The sequence below is a fragment of the Castor canadensis genome, chromosome 9 (assembly GCF_047511655.1).
Source record: "Castor canadensis chromosome 9, mCasCan1.hap1v2, whole genome shotgun sequence".
Taxonomy (NCBI): Eukaryota; Metazoa; Chordata; class Mammalia; order Rodentia; family Castoridae; genus Castor; species Castor canadensis.
Window position 1 is genome coordinate 85,920,323 of NC_133394.1, and position 24,551 is coordinate 85,944,873.

A 24,551-nucleotide genomic window follows, 5' to 3' on the forward strand; every position below is an offset into this window, starting at 1 on the left:
CGTAGCAGAATCCAAGAAGGAGAAGAGAGAAAGGATAAGGCACAAAATATATTTGAAGAGATAAAAGCAAAACTGGGCATGGTGAAACACTCCTGTAATCCGGGAGGCTGAGGTAGGAGGATTGAGAGTTCAAAGCTAGTCTGGACTACATAGCAAGACCCTGTCTCAAACAAACCAACCAACAGACATAAAGCAACAACCAGAGAGAGAGAGAATAGCAAAAGATTTTGCAAGATTGTGAAAGATATCAAACTATATATACAGGAACTTTCATAAGCATCCTAAAAGATGGAACCTATATACACACACATAGACACAAAATCTATAGAAAACCAAAGATGAGAGAATCTTAGAAGCAGAGGAAACAACTCCTTTATCCACGTTCCATACAGAGGAAGTAAACAGACTTCTGGTCACAGATCCTCCAATCCAGAAGACAACATGGTGACATGTTGGCAATGCAAGGGAATTTTTCTGTGTAGGCAAATGTAGGTCCCAAAGTGACCACGTGGAGAGGAGTGATCTGGCCAAGAGATTCTTTATTCCCGGGTGGGAGAGGGAGAGAGCCAAGAGAGAGAAGCAGGAGGGGCAAGGACTTAAATACCCCTCAGTGAGACTCGGCATGATCTGTTTGGTTAGGATCTTATGGTTCATGCTGATTGGAGGTTGGGGCAGAAGGAGGATTCAAGCTAGACTTGAGGCAGGACCATGACCCTGGGAAACAGAAGCTTAAGGGTGCAGTAAGAACCAAAACCTATCAGCGCCATTATTGCCAACAGTCTGGATCTGACATTCTGATGGCTTCCCCTGCGATGGAGCTTCTCTTTGAGGATTGTTCATATGGTTACTGGTCTCCCATGACACCTGATCTACACATGGACATTAATCTTCACTTTAATTTACCTCAGCAAAAACCAAAACAACAATAAAAAAAAAAAAACCCTCAGCAGTGATAAATAATGGGACTACTCAGCAATGGGTAATCAGATTTACTCAAGGTTTGGGGACAGCATGATGTGGCAGACTGGTAAGGTGTTAGGAAGGCAGGACCCTTTCTCACTCTCCAAGGTAAATCATGGGTTGTCTAGGCCAGGGTTTGCAAATGTTTTCTAAACATTTCTAAACTTTTTGGTCTCTATACTGCTGCTGCTATTTCTCCTACAATCCTTTAAATACATAAAAAGACAAAAGCATTCTTAAGCAAAACAGTCCATGGACCAGATTTGGTCTGGGAGCCTTAATTGGCCAACCCCTTGCTCTAGATCATTTCCTTTTGCTAGTGAATTGTTTAAGAAGAAATACATGGTAAGGATCTGACAGCGCATTATGGTAGGAAATCTTCTGGAGGACGTACTGAAGTTGCTATTAAAAAGAGGTTCATGGAAAGAATCCCCTTTCTCTGTGGCCGATATTTGTATGTTGTATGATACTAAGTGACTATCATGAGAAAGCAAGCCCAAGAGCAAAGGCAAAACTTTGAGGACGCTAGCATGAAAAGGAGGAATTAGCCGAAGACTTCAATGACATCCGTTTTCTGCGGAATTATCCTAGAAAAGTGAGGATAGACAATAAGAAAAAAGTTAGTATTTTTCTATTATTTATTTTATAAGGCATAACAAAAGTTATGACATCTATAAGTTACTTTTACTTAGGCTTTCTTACTTTTTCGTGGACTTGCAGCTGCAAACAGTCTAGTACTATAGACAAAATAGTGAATTACAACCGTGTAGCAGCTTTGTGAGCAACTTTGAGTTCACAGACCCCAGACCAGTGTGCTAGCTCCAAAATTTACATGAGAGGAACAAAGAACAGCAGTTTGATTGGACAAGAAGGTTGATGCTGTGTGCATACTTTGATTTACATAAGAATGAAGAGTCATTTTTATGGCAAAGAAAAGGCATTTTCATGGAAATTATAAGATACAAGTATAGCAGTCTTCTCTAACCAGGCTTCAAATGTACAGACCCATGTGTGAGAGGTCTTCATAGCTATGTCTTGCAGTAGTTTGGATAATTGCTCCCAATTCCTGCTTCCTCTCTGTCCTAGAATTATACATTTACACCCTTTGTCATGTACCTTTGAAGTACCAATCACTGGAGTAGGAACATATTTTTCTACCTCATTTACTTGGTCAATGTAACAAGGGCAGAAATGACAGTGTTCTAGATGGTTGGGGGTAGAGTAAAAAGATACCATGTTTCCCCTCAATCCATTTGTGTGCTTGTGATCCACACGAAAAAGAGAGCAAGTCCCAGGTCCTAATTTCCTATAGGCTTGGGCCCCAGAATTAAGATTTTGTGGAACAGATGGGAACCTAACCATAAGCCTGGGTTCTAACCTGTCCTACCTGAGCCCAGCCTAGATTTGTGAACCCAGCCAACTCATGAAAAGAAAGAAATGCTTTTCCTCAAAGTCATCAAGTATTTTAAGATGTTTTGGAAATTCTACCTAGTTTCCAGTCTCTCTTGAGGCAGACATCTTCTTTCTCCTATTGAAGGTAAAGATGGGCACAGTCCTTGAAAGAATGTTTCCAGATCCAAATCAGCAAGGCCTAGAAAGAGGAAACACTTCCCCTCTCTCATTCTGAGCCCTTCTCTGCAGCACCCATATCCTGTATCAAGATATGACTCTTCTCTGGATGACTGACGTTAGCAATCCAATTCCTTCCATGGGAAACCACAGTGGTGGTTATATTCCTAGCAGTGCGGAAGGCTCGTGTAGTCTTTGATCAGAAAATTTCCAGATTCTTTGTGTTCTACATGGAGGAATCCAGGCAGGATATGTGGATGTAATAAGGGAGGTGATAGAGTTTATAAATGTAAGGGAAGACATCACACAAAAAACAATGTTGGCTCCACCTGAGCCGGTAAGCCAGGTGGAATGGAGAAGCAGACAGTGAGCTCTCTATTTCAAAACATTTTAAACCCCAGATAACCTGTGTAGGGGGGGAAAGATTTGGAAGGTTCTGGTTGGTTGGGCTATGGTGATTGACAGTTACTCTGCATGTGCACTTAAACTAGTTCTTAGGTATTTTAATCATATGCATGGGGTATGATCAATATTCATGGTTTTTTTTATCAGAGATAATGGAGGGTGGAATCACCCCAAGGCTTCTTACGTTTTAAATAGCAAAGGATAGCATTGGGCTGAGATTAGGAGTTTAGCATTCATGGAGTCTGAAGAGGGCCTTGGCTTCTCTTCTCAGCAGAACAAGTACATCAGATCATTACAGAGGATCTTCTACATCTATCCTTTTACCTAGAAAAACAAACATCTACTATGGAGACAAAGAAATCTTACAGTTGGAATCACTAGTTCAGAGTAGATGCATGTGTGTGGCTGTGGACTTGTCTTGTTGGACAGGTTAGTCTTATAGGGCCTAGAGGGGTGTGTCAGTGTCACTGTATGACAAACAGTAAGAAGTTAAACCAACGACAACCCCCACACACACATTTTGTTTGTCATGGTACTACACACTTATAATCCCAGCACTGGGAAGGCAAGGAGGATCAAGGGGTCAAGGCCAGCCTGGGCTACCTAGTGAGACTCTGTCTCAAAAACAAACAAACAAAACGACATCTTACTGGTAGAGGAAGACTAACGAAACCCTCCTGACACTCACAGATGACTTACATTATTATTCTCATTATATACCATAAATGAAAAGTCTTTAGTTATGTTCAATGTTACCAGTTTACATTTCCTTATACATTCCCTGCACAAAACACTTTTTAGAATTGAGGATAGTTTGGATTTCAGAGGAGAATATTTACAAATCATTTTTAAAGCTCTCACTTTTCTTTTAAAACCAACTTTAATGTGGTATAATGTACATACAATAAAAGTGAATTCATATTAATTTTACTCAATGATTTTAGGCCTTTTGCAATCACTCACAAAATCAAGGTAAAGAACATTCCTATCATCTTAGAAAGTTCCTTCCAGCTAGGTGCAGGCCTATAATTCTAGCTACTCAGGAGGCAGAGAAGCAGAGACCAGGAGGATCTTGGTTCTAAGCCAGCCCCTGGCAAATGGCTAGTTTGAGAGACCCTATTTTGGACAAAACCCATCATAAAAAAAGGGCTGACAGGAGTCAAACTGTAAGAGCCCCTGCCTAGCAAGTATGAGGCCCTAAATTCAAACCCTAGTCCCACAAAAAAAACAAAACAACAACAACAAAAACCTAATGGCAAGGGATGGGGATACTGACACACAAAAGAAAACTACTTGTACAAGTTGTCACAGCCATTAAACTGAAGGACTAGGATTTGTGCCCAGGCGGTGTGAATCCAGAGGTCAAGCAATTAACCTGAGGGCTTTAGGATTATTCTATTTATTTATTTATTTTTTGTGGTTCAGGGGGTGCTCTACCACTTGAGTGTTCTTCTCCTCCTCCTTCCCCTCCCCCTCTTCTTTGGTGCTGAGGGTCGAATCTAGGACTTTACGTAAGCTAGGCAAGCTCTCTACCACTAAGTACATTCCCAGTCCCTACACTTAATTTTTTGGGGGGGGGCAGGGCGTGGGGGGCACGGGGGACTTGGGCCTACATTTTGAACCACTCCACCAGCACTTTTTTGTGATGGTTTTTTTCAAGATAGGGTCTTGTAAACTATTTGCCCTGTGGGGCAGGCTTTGAACCCTGATCCTTCTGATCTCTGTCTCCTGAGTAACCAGGATTACAGAGGGGCTATCTTTTTCGCTTATTTAATTGCATTTGGATGGACACTCTGATAAATGTGACATAATAGTGCTTACATCTCCATATTTTTGGGGGGTTCCTAACAAGTAACCTCTTGTCATAATAGCAATGCCTCTGCCATTTCACTATAATGTAGGATGTTGCTACTTTTCCTGATAATTATCATGATCCAATTAAGGAAGTATTCTTGGATCGAGGGCTGTTAGGTGACAGGGTATCATACATAGCCTAGGCTGGCCTCCAACTTGAGATCCTCCTTCCTTAGTCTCCCAAGCTTGGCTAGAAAACATTCTTTTATTCCTAATTTACTAATAATCTTTAAAATACAGATTCGTTGTTGACTGTTATACAATGCATCTCTAAAGAACATCATTTTTTTTCTCCTATGGTAAATTAACAAGTATCTCTCTCTCTCTCTATGCTAGGCAAGCACTCTACCCCTTGAGTCACCCAATGACCCTTTGATTTCCTATTTTGTTTTGAGATAGAATCTGGCTGGTCTGGCCTCCAATACGCAATCCTCCTGCCCACTACCCCCATCTGAGTAGGTGAGATTACAGGCGTAAGCCACTATTCCAAGCAACACAAGTATATTTCATAATGTAAAACTACCATTCTTGAAATAAATTGTACTTTTGTAATGATATGAATTGTTTTTACTACTATATTGCTGGGGTTGATAAAAATTTATTGAGTCTATTTTGTCTTTGTAATAAAATCATAGCAAGAATGAAAGTGTGTCTCTTGTTTTGGGGTACTTTCTTGGGTGTTGGTTATCAGAATTATGCTAATGGAGAAATTTTCTTCCTGTTGGGGAATTCTTTGTCGTCCTAAAATCCAGCTTGTTTTTGTAGTCCATCTCTCTCCCTTCATCCTTCCAGAGATGCCCCCACAGTGCCACCAGCCATTTGACCAGAATTTCTCACTACCTGTCAAGGTTCCCCATAAACTGGATTCACACTACTCATCCCCAACAAAACTCATGTATGTAGTTCAGCTTTCTCAACTTTCTCACTTCCTGGTACATGCTACACACTTTCTACTTTTAAGCCTTTGCTAATTTCATGCCACTTGCCTTGCTGAATCCTAACCATTGAGTTTGGACTGAGAGGTACGGTATGGCTCAGTAGAACTAACATTTGAGGCAGAGACCCTGTGGCTGCTTGAAAACTCTCATTTTATTTCGCCACTATAATCCTGGGAAGTTGTCTTATTTTTATTTTGTAAATAAGAAAAGAAACAGACTTTTAATAACGAATAAGTGGAGGAGACAGAATTTAAAATTCGGAGTGTTTGATTCTAAAGTGATAGCTGGTGTGGTGTGGTGGAGTGGCTCAAGTGGTAGCACACCTGCCTAGAAAGCACAAGGCCCTGAAATCAAACCCCAGCACCACCAAATTAAATAAATAAATAAAAACAAAGCGATTGCTCCTTCTACTATGACATAAAGCTCACCTCCTCCACTGAGTTTCCCAGCTAGTCTCTCACGCTGACCTGTATGTCTTCTGTAGTCCACTGGCAATAGTAGCACCACCGTTTTACATTTATACTCTTATATTTTTGTGTTGTTTCATTTGCGAGGCTCTTGTCTCGTAGTTATTCACTAAATACTCTGACTCTACATTTGGTCATTTTATAAATAGCTGTAAAAATAAAAGGAAAAGGTGCCTAAATACAAAGAATTTTGATTGCATTAGTCTTAGACGTATACTATATTGCAAAAACAAAAAAAGTCCCTTTCAAAATAAGTTTAAGTCTGTGTGGGTCTCCCAGGGGCTTTTTGACAGCCGTTGTAAAAATTCGTATCTAACAACGAAGTGATTTTGCATTTGTGAATTTCGATCACCTCCTTATACCCAAGCACATAGACAAGCGAGGGGATGCTGAAAATCGCACCTACAGCGCAGACTTCCTAACAAGGAAAGGTAGACTGACCAAAAGACAAGTACCTCCCTACTGCAGGCGTGAACCAGGAATCCCCCGACTCATGCGCACTCCTCCACCCCCCGGGTCCCAGCCCAATGGAACATTCCGTGCGAAAGCTTTGACAGAGCGCCCACTCCGAGTCACGTGGAGCGGGAGCGTATCCACTGAGCTCTGCGGCATGACGCGGGCTCGGGTTGTCAAGGGGCGGGGCGAGGCGCGCGGAAGGGGCGGGGCGAAGGAAGCCGGCTGGGGAGGCGGGGCGGGCCGAATGGAGGGGCGGGAGGAGAGGGGCGCGCGGGCGGGGCGGGCCCAGCGTATTATGGGATGCGGCGGTGGAATGGCGCTGGGCGCGTGATTTTGAACAAACCCGGGTTTGTGTCTCGGAGGCGCCGCCGCCGCCGCGGCTGCTGGGAGCCCGGGGAGCGCGGCGCGAGAAGGAGGCGGCGGCGCCGCCGGCTTTGGTGAGTGTCAGCCCCCGAGAGAGGTGCTTTGGGGCGGGCGGGCGGGAAGGGGCACTGGCCCCCCGCTGCCTGTGGCCGCGCGGGCGGAGAGCGCCGAACCGCTCCCTCTGGCAGCCTGGGCTGGTGGGCCGTGGCGAGAGAGGGAGGGTACGGGCGGGGGCCGCAGGGCGCGGGGATCCTCGGGGCTTGGCCCCTTCCCGCCAGCACCCGGGAGGGTTGCTGTCATTCGGCGGGGCGAGCGCTCGGCTGGCCCCGCGGTCTGAGGAAAGGCTCCGCGGCTGTTGACACGCACGCAGCTCGGCCGGAGGAGCCGCCGTGTCGGCCCCGGGCTTCTGGGAACCGGTTTTGCTGCTGTGTCATTTTGTATCAGCCCCTCCTCTCGATGCTGCCCGCCGCCGCGTCCTTCCTACGCCCCTTTGTATGGGCTCTTCTTGGTGTGTGTCCGTTTCCCTCGCGAAGCCCACCAGCCAAATGTCATAATGTTCCCGAGGTGCACGGGGGAAGGGAGCGGGCTGGGACTTAGCTGGGCCAAGCAACGGTAAACAACCATCAGAGTGCGGGTGGACCCGGCTGTTGGTGGGCAAATAAAGTTTAAAGATGAAGAAATTGGGGACATGTTCTACCCTCATCTTCTAGCAGGCTGCATGTAAGAACGTGGCTCGTAGTGAGTGGTAGACAGCACTTGTTTAAGCCTGAACCTACTGTCTTTTATATGGAGTTGTCATTCCAACAAGGCTGGAAGATGAAATGGCCTCTACTTCTACCTTACTCTTAAGAGTAACTTTTTAAAAAGACAGAAGAGTGGCCATGTTCTCGATCTTGAAATTCAATTTGTTCATTTCAAATAGGTCTCTCAGAACTTAGGTGGTTGAATGGTAGAGAATTCACCTTTTGAATGGATGATTATTAAATCTTCCTGAAATTAATTGAGACAGCTATTTTTTTAAAATACTAGTCTCATCAGAAGTCTTGCAGCTTGTTTTCTTATTTGATTAAAAAATACCTATGTTGTTTTTTAGTTACTTAATAAACTGAATGATGATAGGAGCCGTCTAGGGGTCTGCTGTTGTAAAGCAGCTGTTTATTTTCACTATATTGAACAAATATTTCAGTGGCAGATGGTTTTTAATTTAATGCTTTAGATTTTGAAAACATTTGGTGAAGAATATTAAAGTATGTTTTCTATATTTTAGCAATTGATCATTCATGAATGTTTCCACAGTTGGATCAATACATTTAAAATCTAGTGGCGATGACAAATTGGAAGTCACAGTGTTCATGCTCAGAAATGACCAGATCAAGTTAAGTGGAGAGGAAATTTTTTATTTTTAATAATTAAATAATCTGCATGAGGATCACTGTAATTTGCCATGGTGTCAGAGAGGTCAGACACGCATAGGGAAGTAGCTCATGCTGTCAGCAGTTCCGCGGGTGGAGTAGAATGTCAAAGCTGATGAGTGACATTAAAGGTCTCCATAGAGTCTTCATCATCTGAGATGGATACAGTGAATGAAATGCATCCCACTATCTCTTTCGAGTGCTTTTCTGAAAATGAAAGAGTTTGGGTTCTTTATTGTTCTTATACCACCTTCCGCATGGCTTTTGCTCTTCTAAACAGAAATATGCCCGACTTGGGACCCCGCAGGTAGCGCTTCCAGCCCGGGCGTTCCTGCGGTGCCCGAGGGAGCGGGGTGTTGGGTCTCGGGGTGAAAGGTCTCGGCTTAGCTCCGCAGGTGAGCACTCGAGCCTGGGGTGTGCGTTTGAAGGTTGGCGGGGCCGGCTGGAGGTTTCCCCGGATATGTGGGTGTGCGCGGCTCAGGAGGGCGGGCCGGGGCGGGGAGGAGTAGGAAGGGGGAGGTGACTGGCGGCGGCGGCGGCGGCGGCGGCGTCCCGGCTAGGCTGTCGGGGAAGCTGCTGAGCTGTGATGGTGATGACGAGGTGAAAATGGCGGATCTTTCGAAATACAATCCCGGCCCCTGACATACCAGAGGCGGAGGCAGCGGCGACGTCGCCACCCCGACTCACTCCTCGGTCCCGGTGTACCCGTAGCTCTCCAGTTGGGCAGACAGGGGAAGGAAGCGACTGGGCAGAGCTACTGTGCACGGGCAAAACAAGCACTGCCCGGCTCAGAATTGCCCGGGACCTTCTGGAGCCCCCACCTCGGAGCCCGAAGGAGGAGAAAGCGGCGGCCGCCGGAGGTAGGGGAGGAGGGGGTTCCCGCCGGCTTCTCTGTCTGCAGATCGCCGTGTTTTGGAAGGTGCGGGTGGGTGGAAGAGGAAGTGCGTTGTGGATCAAGGAATGACTTGTCCGGAGTGCAAAGAATCAGTAGCCTCGTAATGACATCAACATGATTCTTTGACTATTAAGAGGGCTCGAGTTTGCTCATGTACCTAAGGCTGCTGCTGAGGCCTAGAGGAACCGCTAGTGCTTATCATGATTTCCTGATGGAATATTTAAAATAGCCACTCTGCCGGGTGTTGGTTTGAGGGTGTTCAGCAGTTTTGGGGGTTGTATGTTTCTTTAAGGAGACAGAGCATTGGCATTTTCTTCTGCATTTAAGGTCTGACTGAGATCATAGTCTATAACTTGTTGGGGTGTGGATCCTCACATTTTTTTAAGCAGATGGACAGTTTTGTAGCAGTAATATATATATTTTTTCTTTTATGGTTCTGCCATCCATAGAATGGTCCCTATGGCCCAGCCATTTGTCAGTCATATTTTATACCCATGCTTTTCAGGGACATTCTTCTCTGTTCCCATCCAATGTCATGAATTCAGAGAGTAAAGTTATGGAAGATTTTACAATAGACTTTATACTGCCTGTGAAATTCACCTCTGGGAACTCTATTTTGGTTATAAGTTTTGCCTTCATTGTTAAGGAGAGGTGTGATGGTTTGATGCTAGCGTTTGCAGCTCATACACGAAGTTGGTAAAAAACAAACTGAAACCTCTGCTACATTCTAAATGCCTGGACCTCTTAGCTCTTTGTTTAGAGAGCTGGAGAACTGGCTTGATTGACTTCATGATGGCTGCAGTTGACTTTTGTTAGGTAATCTAGGTAATCTGAAGATCTGAGTATGTTTAGATTGTGGTACAGGGTCCCTGAACAGTCTTGTCTCCTTGCATACAGCAGGAATGTTAGAAAGGCTACATGTTAATCAAATTTTTATACATTAATTCAGAATCCTCTTTTTTTCCCTAGCTTTAGTAATAGAAGCTTGGGTCAATGACATTGAGTATATGAGAGTAAACAGAGAGATTAATATTTAAGAAGTGCTCACAAGTAATGTTTATGTTTACCTGTAAATTTTCTTATTCAAGTTGCCGCAGAGTGATACCATATGATATTATTCATTATATAGTGTATGCAGATGGGAAATATTTTGTGTGAACGTGTGGGTATAGTTTGGACCTTTGACTTTTATTCACAAGAATGAGCAACCAAAAAAATTTAGAGAAAATACTCAAGAGCTAATTAGAATGTTTAGTTAATGATTATTATTCATTAAAAATATAATTTTATCTTGCATTATCTGGTAGAAATTTGGTTCTTTTTTTAAAAAAAATTACAGCTTTTATGTTGTAATTATTTGATTCATGCTAGCCCAGCTTACTTAGTAGTAAGACTAAGGATTTTAAAAAACTAGGGAGATTAAAATGCTTTTTCATTAGTTTTCTTTTTTGTTTGTTTGAGTCAGAGTCTCATTATACAGTCTACAAAGGCTTTGAACTCAAACCACCTGACTTAGCCTCTCAAGTGGGAGGATTTGTACATATATTTGGGCCACTACACCTGGCTTTAGGGTTTCATTACTACTGTTCAAACACTATTGTATGTTGAGCATCCCTAACTTCAAAATCTAAAATCCAAAATGCTTTGCTCAAAAGTTCCAGATTTTGTAGCATTTTGGATTTTCTATGGAGTAGATTTCTAGTTTGTTTGTTTTTTTTTTTTTAACTCCCAAGGCTGGAGATTGAATCCAGGGCCTTGGTCATTCTAGGCAAATACTCTACCACTGAGCACTTGCCTCCAGTGCAAATGCTACCCCTTACACACACACACACACACACACACACACACACACCCCACCTTTTTTTTTCTTTTTGTGGCACTGGGGTTTGAATTTGGCTTCACGCTCACTAGGCAGGCGCTCTACCAATTGAGCCATGCCTCCAGCCCAAAATTTGAATTTTCTGATTAGGATATGATCAACAGTAAAGTCTGTGCAAATATTCCAAAATCCGAAAAACTTGGGAATCTGAAACACTTCTGGTTCCAAGCATTTTGGATAAGGGATAGTCAACTTGCATTGGGTATCTTGTATGGATTATATACTGTATAGGGATAAGAGGTAAAAACAACCTTAATGTCATGCCTGAGGGAGCTTTCTGTTTCAGAATTATTGGAGCAGACACAGGGCCAATGTCTGTTATCCAAGCTTTCAGGAGGTGAAGGTAGGGGGATTGCAAATTCAAGGCCAGCCTGTGCTGTAGACACCCTATCTCAAAAAACAAACAAGGAAACAAACAAACAAAAAGAATCATTGGAGGTAAAGTTAGAACAGGTTGAATGGGATCCTACTGCAGAAAGCTTTGACAGTTACAGAAAATTTTTGAGTAAGAGAGTTGACAGCTTCCAAAATGTACCCAGGGAGATAAATCCAGTAACATTTATGCAATATGTATTATAGATGAGAGCAGAGTCAGGTTAAAATACCATAGTAGGCTCCAAGCTTTGGTGATTTGGTTACTGTTGTTGTAGAGGGATGGAGTCACTGAGAAAATGTAATCACATATTATGTGTGATGTCAGATGACAAGATTTTATGATTTGATAGAATACTGAATGCCATAAAAAAATAGAGAAATGAGAAGAAGTTAATTTAGTTAGAGGAGCAGGATAAAAACTTTATCAGTCTCTTTCATAACTATCTTCATAGTGACCCCATGAGTAAACTGAGGCTCAGAGGTATTATTGCCTAAGATTACATGATAAACAACTAGGAGAGCCAGGATTTGACAGTAGATCTTTCTGATTTGGAGCTCCCCATTTTTCCTACCATGTATTAATCTTTTTGTTTGTTTAAGACAGGTCTCCCTCCTGGGCTCAGGCTGGCCTCAAACTTGTGGTCCTTCTGCTTCATCTCCTAATGTGATAATCTTAAGCATGAACAATACACAATTCCTTTTTATAAAATTTTTTTTTTATGGCACTGGGGTTTGAATTCAAGACCTCATGCTTGCTAGGTAGGCGCTCTTTCTGCTTGTGCTACTCCACCAGCCCTTTTTTGTGAGAGTTTTTTTTTTCCGAGATAGGGCCTCATGAACATTTGCCCACTGGCTTTGAACCGTGATCCTCCTGATCTCTGCCTCCCAAGTAGCTAGGATTATGGTCATGAGCCACCAGTACCCAGCTACAGTTCCCTTTTAAAGGAATAAATAATCGTGAATTCCTGGTGTTGACCTGAACTTTTAAGATATTCTTACTTTCTTATTCATTCTTCTCTCTCCTACCCTCTCTCTCTTTCTGTATTTATATAGATAGATAGATCTATATATATATCTATGTATATATGTATGTGTATATGTATATATATATAACTAGGATAAAACAGAACTAAATTTATAGAAGTAAAACTAAAATGAAATTTAGGTTGATGGGTGTTTTAGTGAAACTTGAAACTTAATTTTTTTTTTCTTTTGTGGGGCTGGGGTTTGAACTCTGATCTTTGTACTTATAGAGAAGGCACTCTACCACTTTCTACCTTTGAGCCATACCTTCAGTCCTCTTTTGGATTTTTTTGAGACAGGGTCTCATTACGTAGCCCAGGCCAGCCTCAAACTCTTAATCCTCCTACCTCACCTTTCCCAGTGCTGATGAGGTGTGCACCACCGTGCCTGGCTTGAAACTAGATCCTTCTTTGCATAGTGGATATACTATTGTCCGCCTTGACACAGGTGTGCAGTTCTCTATTTACTATTTTCCTATGATGACTAAGTTCCTACTACTTTCCTGTGTTTGAACACTGCAGAGCTTTTTTCCTTACACCACAGGTTAAGTGGTTTGACTTTCATTTGGCACAAATGTCATTTACCTTACAAGTTCCTGCTCTTTAGTCTGCCCTAATTCTTACATCATTGATTTTGGATATTTATCCAGAGTATACTTTTAAAAATATGTTATTGAAATGAAAATACGGTCTTTCAAATCTTCATTAGAACTCATGGTTTATACTCCCTTGTTCCCAGTTTAGTTTGAGAAAGGTTTTTTGTATCTGATTTTTGAATTGTTGATGTTTGGTTTTAGAAGTCAAAGCTAAAATCTAAATGGTATGTAACTAGTTCTGGTGGTAAGATGTAGGTATTTAAACACTCAGATTGTTTGTGTCTAAACATCCCACAGATTACTTTCTCACCTGTAATACAATGATAGGTCATACTTCATAATATGTACAAAAGTGCAGTTGACCACCTAAATTGCTCTCCTCCCGTAGCTGAGAAAAAAACATTGTTTCCACAGTGGTAATATTCTGTAAGAAACTCCTTAGAAATGTAAAAGCACAGAGCATTTATATCTATTCTTTTTTTATTTAAATTTTCATTGTCACCTTCCTAAATTAGACCTTCTATTTATCTCTGTCTTGGGCTGTTTACATTACTAGCCCTTTACCTGGTCTGAGTGACTAGTCCAATGCAGTACTGAGATGAGGTTACTTTTCCCAAAGTACAGCTGTGATTATGCTACTTGCTTATGAATTTCTAAACTGTTCAGGGCCAGGTCTTTAATTTCCCAGCCTTTCACAAAGTTGGGAAGTGATAAATATTAATTAAAAGACTGATAAGTATTAATTAAAAGACTGTTAAAAACTATAAGCTAAAAACTAAGAGAACATTGTATGTATGTATGTATTTGGTGGTACTGGAGTTTGAACTCAGGGCCCTTGTGGCTTGCTAGGTGGGCACTTGAGCCATGATGTCACCAGCCCCCTTGTAGTTTTTAGATGGAATGTAATTGTAGAGGATATTGTTTAAAAGCTAAATGAAAATAGTTTCACAGCTTGTTACTATGTCTTATGGTTATGTGGTTTTGTTATTTTATTTAAAATGTTATAAAGTCTCAGAGCATGATATAAACCCATCTTATTCAAACAGAGTTATTTTCACAGCTAGCATAAGTAATGGTAGAGTTTTTTATGAGACCCTGTTCTCCATGGTTGATTTATTCATTCTTCAGATTTATACTGAGAGTTTATTATTTGCCAGCTCTGTACTAGGTTCTGGGGATAGGGTTATGGTAGTGATGATGGCAAATAATTCCCTGTCTTGGTATAATTGTAAAGGAATGGGGGCTAGGTAATCAGACTATAAACAAATAAACAAGAACTTTCTGATGGTGATAGATGCTATGGTGGAAATACTAGGGTAGTAGGATTGAGTGCCTGGGCCAGTAGAGATTAGGGTGCCTTTTTTTTTTTTTTTTTTTTTTTTGAGGTACTGGGGTTAGAACCTAGGGTCTACACTTTGAGTCACTCTACCAGCTCTTTTTTTTGATGGGTGTTTTTTGAGATAAGGTCTTAAGAACTATTTGCCTGGCTAGCTTCAAGCTGCAATCCTCCTGATCTCTGCGTCCTGAGTAGCTAGGATTACATAGAGCATGAGCCACCTGTGCCTGGTGACTCTTAACTCATTGGATTAAACCATTCAACCATGTCCAACTGTGAGGGAGTAAAAATTCATTGGCTTACAGGAATGTACTTTGTCTTTAGAACCTTTATGTTATGAACTAAAAATGTTGGAGGCATGGAGAATATATTGTGTGTTCTGGCCTCTTTCCCTACCATATCTTCCCAGGAAACTCCTCAGCCAGGTGAAGTGAATTTAAAGCTCCTTCTCTCTCTTGGTCTGTGAAGATGCTGTAGACACATGTTCTAGTACATAGCTTCCATTCCTAAGAGATAAAATTAGGGTGATGATTCATGTAACTAAATGCTCAAACCGTTTTCCCGACATGCTTGCAAGCTCTTTTTGAGAGTTTGTTTTAGTATAGGCCACCATGCCTTGGATGTACATTTAATTGAAATATGTAATAATGACTAGTCGTAAGACAGTCATTTGTAGCTTACCCAGTGGTTCTACACAGTCGCATGTTACATAGACTGGCCAAACTTCTTGTTAGAAGTTTGAACTTTGTTCCTAGTTCAAAGAGAGGCTTCTACTCTTGTAACTCCTAGATTCTGGTTTTTTTTTTTCCCCTTGAGATAGGATGTTGCTTTGTAGTTCAGGCTGGCCTTGAACTTGAGATCCTCCTGTAGACCACTGGCCTGACTACTTAACACAACAAATAAAAACCTATGTTCTTCTAATAACCAATAGAACAAGCTGGGTGCTAGTGGTTTAGGAAGCAGAGATCAGGTGGGTCATTGTTCAAAGCCAGCCCTGGGTAAATAGTTTGCTGAGACCTTATCTTAAAAAAAGTCTATCATTAAAAATAGCTGATGGCTCAAGAGCACCTGCCTTGCAAGTGTGAGGTCCTGATTTCAAACCCCAGTGCTGCCTATGCATATGCACATGCACACTCATAGCAAAATGCATGGAAGAGGAAAAGTAGGCAGAACCACCATCCCATTTGGGAATTTTAACATCCTTTCTCAATAGTTGACAGTAAAAAAAATCAGCAAGTTTCTTTTTTGTTGTTGTTGTTGTTTGGATATAGGGTCTTGCTGTGTAGCCTTTTCTGGCTTCAAACTCTTGATCATCCTGACCTAGTCTCTTGAGTAGTGGGGTTACAGGAATGTACCACCATGCCTAGCTAAAAACCAGTAAGGAATTTCAAAGATCTGAATAATACTATCAGCCAACTTGATCTAACATTTATAGATTACTATCCTCAGCATGTACAGAATAATGTTTTTTTCAAGTGTACATTGAACATTCACCAATATAGTTCATACATTGAGTCATAAAATGAATCTCCTGTTTTGAATTATGGAAGTGTTACATAGTATTCTGTCCTCTGACAATAGAAGTAAATTAGAAATTGATATAGTAAAATACCTAGACAATCATCAAATATTTGTGGATTAAATACCATCCTTTGTTATCCATGTATTGAAGATGAAATCACATGGAATATTAGAAAACGTTTGAAGTGAATGATAATAAACACTTTTTTTAAATTAATGGGATGCATCTAAAGCAGCTTTGCTGGAAATTTTTCGTTTTAAAGGCCTTTTGTAGAAATGGATCATTTTAAGTAAGTGTTCTAAGCCTGGGAACCTTTTTCTGGAAAGGGCCAGATAGTAAATATTTTAGGCTTTGCAGACCATAAAATCTGTCATATTGTCATATTATCACCTCTCTCAAACATTTAAAATTAAAAAAAAAAAAAAAGGCTGGGAGCTTGGCTCAAGTGGTAGAGCACCTACATAGCAAGCATGAGGTCCTGAGTTCAAACCCACTACAGCCAAAAAATTCTTAGGTGGGGAGCAATACAGGAACACTGTTGGCGTGATGGCCTGCAGGCTGTAATTTGTTAATCTTGCTCTTTGATTCCCCTTTTTTTTTTTTTTGGTGGGCCTGGGGTTTGAACTCAGGATTTTACATTTGCAAGGCAGGCACTGTACCACTTGAACCATGCTTCCTGTCCACTTTGCTCTGGTTTTCCAGGGCTGGCCTTGAACGAAGTTCCTCCCTACCACAGCTTCCCAGGTAGCTAGGATTATAGGATTACAAGTGTCATCCACTGGTGCCTGGCTTTGCTCCCATTTTAAGTTTCAACAAAAAGAACAAATTAAATCTAAAGTAAGCAGAAGACAGGAGCTAAAGATAAATTAATTAAGTAAAAAATGGATAATTGAGAGTGTCAATGAAGCCCGAAACAGTTCTTTGAAAAGAGCAATAAAATTGATAAATCTTCAGCCAAATTAATCAAGAAAAAAAGGAAGGAATACAAATTACTAGTATGAGAAATAAAAAGACATTTATGTAGATCCTATAGACATTAAAATGAAAGAATATTGTGTATAACCTTAAGGTAATAAATTGGCAACTTAGATGAAATAAACAAATTCCTTTGAAAGTTCTGAACTATTAAATATTAAAGCACACCTAAGAAGAAAGAGATGCCCTGAATAGCCGTACGTCTATTAAAGAGCTTGAATTTATAGTTTAAAATTTCCCCATAAGCCAGGCACAGTGGTACATACCTCTATATTCCCAGTTACTTGGGAGGCTGAGGCAGAAGGATCACCTGAGCCCAGGAATTAGAGGCCAATTCTTCAACAATATAGAAATTTAGACAATATAGAAAGCTTTATGTGTAAGGGCTGGGGGTGTGGCTCAAGTGGTAGAGCTCCTGCCTAGCAAGTATAGGGCCCTGAGTTCAAGCCCCAGTACTGAAAAAGAGAAAGAAATAGAAGAAAACTTTATGTGTAGATAGGTTCACTAGTGAATTCTAAGAGTCATTTAGGAAAGAAATAGAAAATTCTGTGCAAACTTTTCCTTAAAATTGAAGAGGAGAGAATATGCCACAACTCATTTTATTAGGCTAGGATTAAGAAAACTATAGACTAATACCCCTCATGAACATAGATAAAGATGCTTAGTAAAATATTAACATAGTATTCATCAGTTTATACAAAGCCTAATAAATCATGATCAAAGGGTGTGGATTCCAGGGATGCAAAATTGGTTTAATAATAAAAATCAACATAATTCACAGGCTAAAATAGAAAATATAAAATAATACAAGACAAAAAGAAAAAAGAAAACAGAAAAGTCATGTGATTATCTCAGTAGTTGCAGAAAAAGAATATGACAGGGACTGTGGGGCTCAAGGACTTGCCTTGAGGCCCTGAGTTCAAGCCCTAGAACTGCAAAAAAAAAGAAAAAAAGAAAAAGGATATGACAGAATTAAACACCCATTTGTGATTTTTTTGTTGTTGTTGGTGGTGGTGTTTGGCAGCACTGAGGTTTGAACTCAGGCTTCATGCTTTCTAGGCAGGTGTTCTACGGCTTGAGCCACTCCACCAGCCCTGACTTTTTTGAGACTTTTGAGTCCCCCAAGAAAAATTTAAGGTATCTGTGTAGAAAAATTACTAGAATTAGTAAATGAGCCTAGGTTGTAGAATACCTGGGCAATATACAAAAGTCAATTATATTTCTATTTTTAGTGACAAGCAATTGGAAAACAGGAGAAAAGCTATTTATAATAGCATCAAAAACATGAAATTCTTAGGGATAAATTTAATAAAATATATGTCAGACATCAACACTTGAAGTACAAAACATTGCTGGAATATACTATTGGGAGACAGTTTTCCATGGGTCTTTGCATTTCTGCACGTCTTGAAAGTGAGATATTGATAATCCTTTTGTTTGAAATAATTCTTTCAAAATTGTTTGTAGCCAGGTGTGCCTGTAATACTAGCTACTCTGGAGACTGAGGCAGGAGGATTCTAATTTCCAGACCAGCCTGGGCAATTTAGGCAAACCCTGCTTCAAATTAAGAAAAAGTTAGGAATGTGCCTCTTGACAGAGCACTTACATGAGACCGTGGATTCAATGTCTAGTACTGCAAAAGAATTATTTCTGTAGCAAATAGCTTTGTATGATAGAATGTCTCATTGTAACTAAGGTCAGATTTGCTTATTGTCCACTATAACAAAGATAGTATCTTCCCTCTAGGGAGCAGGGCAGGTTTGTTTCATTTCAGCCCATTATAAAAGATTTGGGTTCCTTAAACCATGGGTCTCTGGTTGTCATGCCATCTACCTGGGCCCCTCCATGGGACTTGGAGGCTACAGGGGAATTGATTATACACGATGCTCATGTTCCTTGCTGTACTACTAATAAAAAGTTTAATTTTTTTATCTCACCCAAGATTATTGTGTTTTCTGCCAGTATCTATGAAACAGTAACTGGCTACTTTGTTACCTTTTAAGAAGGTATAAAATCTGACTTCTCAAGGTTCTAGACAGTTTTGGCCATGTGAATTAAGCATGGCCTCTTGACAGGGAAGGATGAGGTCCTTGTGGGCTTGGCTAAGGGATCTGAAAAGACTCTGTGGCAACTGGTAGTGAGTAATTTGGTCTCACCCAGGTGGTAGGCAAGAACAGTTGGAGGAGACAGAGTAAGACTCTGCAGTGTTCTACCCATTAGTGAATATTTTGAGGCTTAGCTGAGAGGCCCTGTTGAACAGGCCACCTGTATAGTTCTTTTTTTGTATGTACCAAACTGAACTCCCATGGCCTTTCTTGAAAGGTAGTGTGGCTGTAGCTGCTGAGTTAAGGAACTCTCAAAGCTGAAAAAAAAAACAAAACAAAAAAAAGCATGGTGTCAGCAGTGAGGATATGGAACTTTGGGTGGATTGAAAATCTTAGAAGTTTGGTTGAGCTGCAAGGGTAGGTGTTTGGAACTGAAAGAAATTCAAGGCTTTGTCTTGACCTCTCTCCCCACCCTGCTCCTTGACTTCCAGTGCTTTAAGGAGAAAGATGAATGGGGGTTGGGCTGAGATGTCCTGTCCTTATGAAGGACTAAAGGCCAAACCCATGTATGTATATATGTTGGGAGAACTTTAGGGAGAGGATGGAGTCAAAGTTTATGGTTTCATTGGATGCCAGCACCAAATTGTCATACTACCTCATTTGGTGGGGGTGGAACATCCAGATTCGGTTGACAGGTAGGAGGCAGGAGGACTGAGAGTTTGAGGCCCAGGCTACGTAATAAGACTTTGTTTCAGAAAAGGAAAAAAAAAAGGAAAGAGGAAAGAAAAACTCATGATAATATATCACTTTTCAACCATTAGAATGTTGAAAATTAAAAAGACCCCCCCAAAAAATGGCCAGATGTGGTCATATATACCTGTAAGGCAAGAGGATCCTGAGTTTGAGACCAGCCTAGGCTTCCATAGTAAGAGCCTGTCTCAAAAACAAACACAGAACAAAAAATGGCCCCCCACAATAAAAGACTAACAATACCAATTGTTGGTAACGAAATGGAGTGGCTAGAACTTTCATAATTTGCTGGTGGTCATATAAAATTATACTACCAACTTTGGAAATAGTTTGACAGTTTCACACATAGTTAAAAATAAGCTTACATTATGACCTAGCAATTCCACTTGTAGGTTATTTATTCAGAAGAAATAGAAAAATATATCCATAAAAACTTGAATTTGAATGTTAATGACAGTATTATTCCTAATAGTTCCAAACTGAAAACAGCTCCTTATCTGTTGAGTGGGTACACAAATTATGGTAGATTTGTAGAATATTATGAATAAAAAGAACAGAACCACTAATAAGTGCAACAATAAAGATAAATTTCAAAAAGTCTGCTGAGAGAAAAAACTCATACTATGGGGCAGGGGGTGGGGGGTGGGTGGGAAATGAAAGAGAATTGTGGAGGGGTGAATTCAAGTATGATATATTTGATATATTGTAAGAATCTTTGTAAATACTCCAGTGTACCCCCACCCAGCACACACACACAAAAAAATTTCAAAGCTTTGTACTCTAATGATTCCTTTATGTCACAAGTACGTAACACAAAGTCCCCAATTTATGGTAGTTTGACCATGATTTTTGACTTTATAATGGCATAAAAGTGTTACACTTCAGTAGAAAATACACTTTAAATTTTGATCTTTTCTTGGGCTAGAAATATGCCCTGTGGTAATCTCTTGTGATATGAGGCAGGTGTTGAGCCACAGCTCCCAGTCAGCCATGTGATCACAAGGAAGCAACTGGTACCCTATGGTCCATTGTGATGCTAAATTATGGTGTTCAGTAGCTTAGGTAGATTAAGTCTATTTTGATTTATGATCTATTTTCCAGTTATGATAGGTTTACTGGGACATAACCCATCATAAATTGAGGAGCATCTGTATGTGATCCCATTGACATGAAGTCTAGTGTGAGCAAAAGAGGCAAAACTGTAGAGATAAGCCAGTGGTTGTGTAAGGTGAGATTTCAGGATAAGGGTTGACAGTAAAGGTGTAGAGTTAATTTTTTTTCCTCCATTTTTACCACTTATGGTAAAAATTTAAGATAATATGATTTTGCAATGAAAATGATTAACTTTGGTGTCATAAAAACCTAAGTTTGAAGACCTGGCTCTACCATTTACTAGCTATGGGATCATGAGCAAATCATTTAACTTTTCTAAATTTTTTAAACTATAAAATGGGGATAATAGTTAAATCAGTTGTCATGAGGGTAAATTATGCTCTGATTGCTACGTTGTAAGTCCTTGATATTAGTGGTTTATTCTGGCAGTAGTAGTATTATGTTAATAAGTATAATTTGCTACTCATATATGTTACTCTTTTTCTTGGAATGGGTATTGTATTTTTCTTTTTTTTTTTCTTTTATTATTCATATGTGCATACAAGGCACTTGTATCATTTGATCTGGAGGCTGAGTTTTTTTTTTTATTGTTCATATGTGCATACAAGGCTTGGGTCATTTCTCCCCCTTGCCCCCACCCCCTCCCTTACCACCCACTCTGCCCCCTCCCTTTCTCCCCCACCCCCTCAATACCCAGCAGAAACTATTTTGCCCTTATCTCTAATTTTGTTGTAATAGGAAGGAACAAGGGTTTTTGCTGGTTGAAATAAGGATAGCTATACAGGGAGTTGACTCACATTAATTTCCTGTGCGTGTGTGTTACCTTCTAGGTTAATTCTTTTTGATCTAACCTTTTCTGTAGTTTCTGGTCCCCTTTTCCTATTGGCCTCAGTTGCTTGTAAGGTATCTATCTGCTTTAGTTTCTCTGCGTTAAGGGCAACAAATGCTAGCTAATTTTTTAGGTGTCTTACCTGTATTTTTCTATTAAAAAAAAAAAAAAAGCCAGACAGTGGTGGCTCATGGGTATAATCCTAGCTACTTGGCAGGCAGAGAGTAGGAGGATCACTGTTCGAAGCCAGCCCCTGGACAAATAGTTTATAAGACTCTGTCTCCAAAATACCCAACACAAAAGAGGGCTGGCAAGTGACTCAAGTGGTAGAGCACTGCTAGGAAGTATGAGGCCCTGAGTTTATTCCAGACTTAGGAAGTTGAGGCAAGCAGGTCACACGTTCAAGGCCAGCCAGGCTACATAGCGAGGCCTTGTCTCAAAGGAGAGAGGAGTGTAAACAGAGAGGAAAGAGAAGAAAAGAAAGAGCTACTGATTAGCTTCTTACCAATCTTTAAGGTTCTCTGAGCAAATAACGTACTGCTGTTCAGTCTATTATGAACATGATGTACTGTCTTTAATACATGAAGTGATGGAACTCATGCCTTTATTGGAAGTTCTATATAACTTGACTAAAAGCATCGAAGTTCTTATTTGTCCATAATCTGCTTTTTTTCTTCCTTATGGGAACTGGGTATACACTTCTTAATATTTCCCCCTTTGACACTTTAAATGGCAGAGAAGTACTTGAGAGTATTCTTTCCAAACACAGATTTCCTTAGTGTGAAGCTAATTGATCAGATGTGGGCCACATAATCCATTTAACAATAGTTGCTGAGGTTGGATTACTCTAGAAATTCCTTTAACATAAATTTGGACATTTTTTGTTTTTTTGGAGATGGGTGGACTAGGGTTTTGAACTTAGGGCTTTGCGCTTACAAAGCAGGTACTCTTCTGCTTGAGTCACACCTCCAATCTAATTTGGACATTTAATGGATTTTTTTCTCCTTCATTCACCCTCCTCCCTCATTTCATGGATTATTTTAGAGTACCCCTCTATAGAACCTAGCTTATTGCATGGAGATTTGAAGATGTTTTCCTATAGGGAATATTTAAATCCCTATTGTCTTGTGTGAATTGACAGTTTTCAAGTCTGTCAATGAGATAAAAAAGAGGCTGGGAAGAAATAAGATAACCAAGCACATTAAAGATTAAAAAAATTTAGAACGTTGAAAATGTGTTTGATATGATTCTGTGACTTATAGTTATCACAATTCAATTAGTTTTGAATTGAGACATGGTGAATTAGAATGTTTGCTTCTAGTTTTGTATCCCATATGGCTTGTATTTCAGATTCTTGAAAACTAAGGATTTGTTAAAATAGTTTAATTCAAATAGGCATCAGAAACATCCTTCATTTAATTAGGCATCAGTTTTTAAAACGGTTATTTTGTCATCTGTGTTTTTCTGGAATTTTTTTCCTCTTAAATCTGTTTTGAAACTTTAACTTACTCATTTTTCAATTTTTATTACAGCACCTGATCACCTTTCTAGCAGGAGAAGATCATGGAGGTGGTGCCAGCTGAGGTGAATAGTTTGCTTCCAGAGGAGATAATGGACACTGGTATAACTTTAGTGGATGATGATAGTATTGAGGCTGTTATTGTTTCATCCCCAATTCCTATGGAGACAGAACTGGAAGAAATTGTCAACATAAATTCTACTGGTGACTCTACAGCCACGCCCATTTCCACGGAACCAATCACAGTGTACAGTAACCACACTAACCAAGTTGCAGTGAATACCACAGTTACTAAAGCAGATTCTAATACCACAGTGAAACCAACTTTTCCAAGTGGCCTTCAAAAACTTGGTGCTCAGACTCCTGTGACTATATCAGCCAATCAGATTATTTTAAACAAAGTATCACAGACATCTGATCTTAAACTTGGCAATCAGACCCTTAAACCAGATGGACAGAAGTTAATTTTAACAACTTTGGGCAAGTCTGGTTCACCAATTGTTTTAGCACTACCCCATAGCCAACTACCCCAGGCTCAGAAAGTTACAACTCAGGCCCAGTCAGGAGATGCTAAGTTACCACCGCAGCAAATTAAAGTAGTTACCATTGGAGGGAGGCCAGAGGTGAAACCTGTCATTGGTGTCTCAGCATTGACCCCAGGAAGTCAACTGATTAATACTACAACTCAGCCCTCTGTGTTACAGACCCAACAGTTAAAAACAGTACAGGTAAAAAAACAAACAAACAAAAAAACCAAAAACAAACAAAAAAGGGGCTTATTAATTAAAATGCATGTTAAAAAAATTAAACTGATTCATAGTTGTGTTTGTAGGGCTATTAATTGCATAGCTGTTAATGAATTCTTTTGAATGTTGCTTTAAGTAATTGTGTGGATTTTTTGTTTTTGTTTTTAAGCTTGAACTGTCTAATGCTTATGAAAAATTTTTGCCAGAGAACGTAGAGCAAACTTTGGTTAAATTCCAAACTATTATATTTATAGCCTTATATCACTTTAAAATGCATTTTATTCTCGATGGTAGCTTGGTTACAAGGATGTTTTGCTGGTGTAAAGATGCAGAGTTACTGCAGGGTTATCAAAAAATCATTCAGACAAATTTTTTTTTTTTTTTTTTTTTTTTTTTTGTTAACCCATGGCCGAAAGCTAGCAAAACTTTGCTTCTCTGAGTTAGCAATACTACATGCTAGCCAGTATGTATCTCTTATTTGCAGTTTAAGGACTATTGCTGTCACTCATGTTTGCAATGGGAAAG

At 40.2% G+C, this 24,551-nt stretch overlaps 1 protein-coding gene and 1 long non-coding RNA gene across 6 annotated transcripts in view; one reads left to right on the forward strand and one right to left on the reverse strand.

Annotated features, from left to right (window-relative positions):
- Positions 1-984: 984 nt before the first annotated feature.
- Positions 985-6,708, reverse strand: LOC141410754 (uncharacterized). Of its 2 annotated transcripts, none has more exons than XR_012435542.1 (4): positions 6,649-6,708; positions 6,155-6,342; positions 3,119-3,258; positions 985-1,547 (listed from the first exon to the last, which is right to left on the reverse strand). It is a non-coding gene; the product is annotated as an uncharacterized lncRNA (long non-coding RNA). The 2 variants fall into 2 exon arrangements; XR_012435541.1 differs by having other exon boundaries at positions 2,449-3,258.
- Positions 6,709-6,949: 241 nt separating this feature from the next.
- The window catches only part of Lin54 (lin-54 DREAM MuvB core complex component), a 64,307-nt gene continuing 46,705 nt past the window's right edge, over positions 6,950-24,551 (forward strand). Inside the window, exons 1-2 of one of the 4 annotated variants that reach the window (XM_020167165.2) lie at positions 6,950-7,086; positions 23,294-24,008. In XM_020167165.2, the coding sequence (XP_020022754.1) occupies positions 23,325-24,008 (684 nt within the window). In that variant the 5' untranslated portion in view covers positions 6,950-7,086; positions 23,294-23,324. Of the gene's footprint in view, positions 7,087-8,952; positions 9,285-23,293; positions 24,009-24,551 lie in introns of those variants that run through there. The other 3 variants (XM_020167168.2, XM_020167164.2, XM_020167167.2) reach the window with 3 other exon arrangements.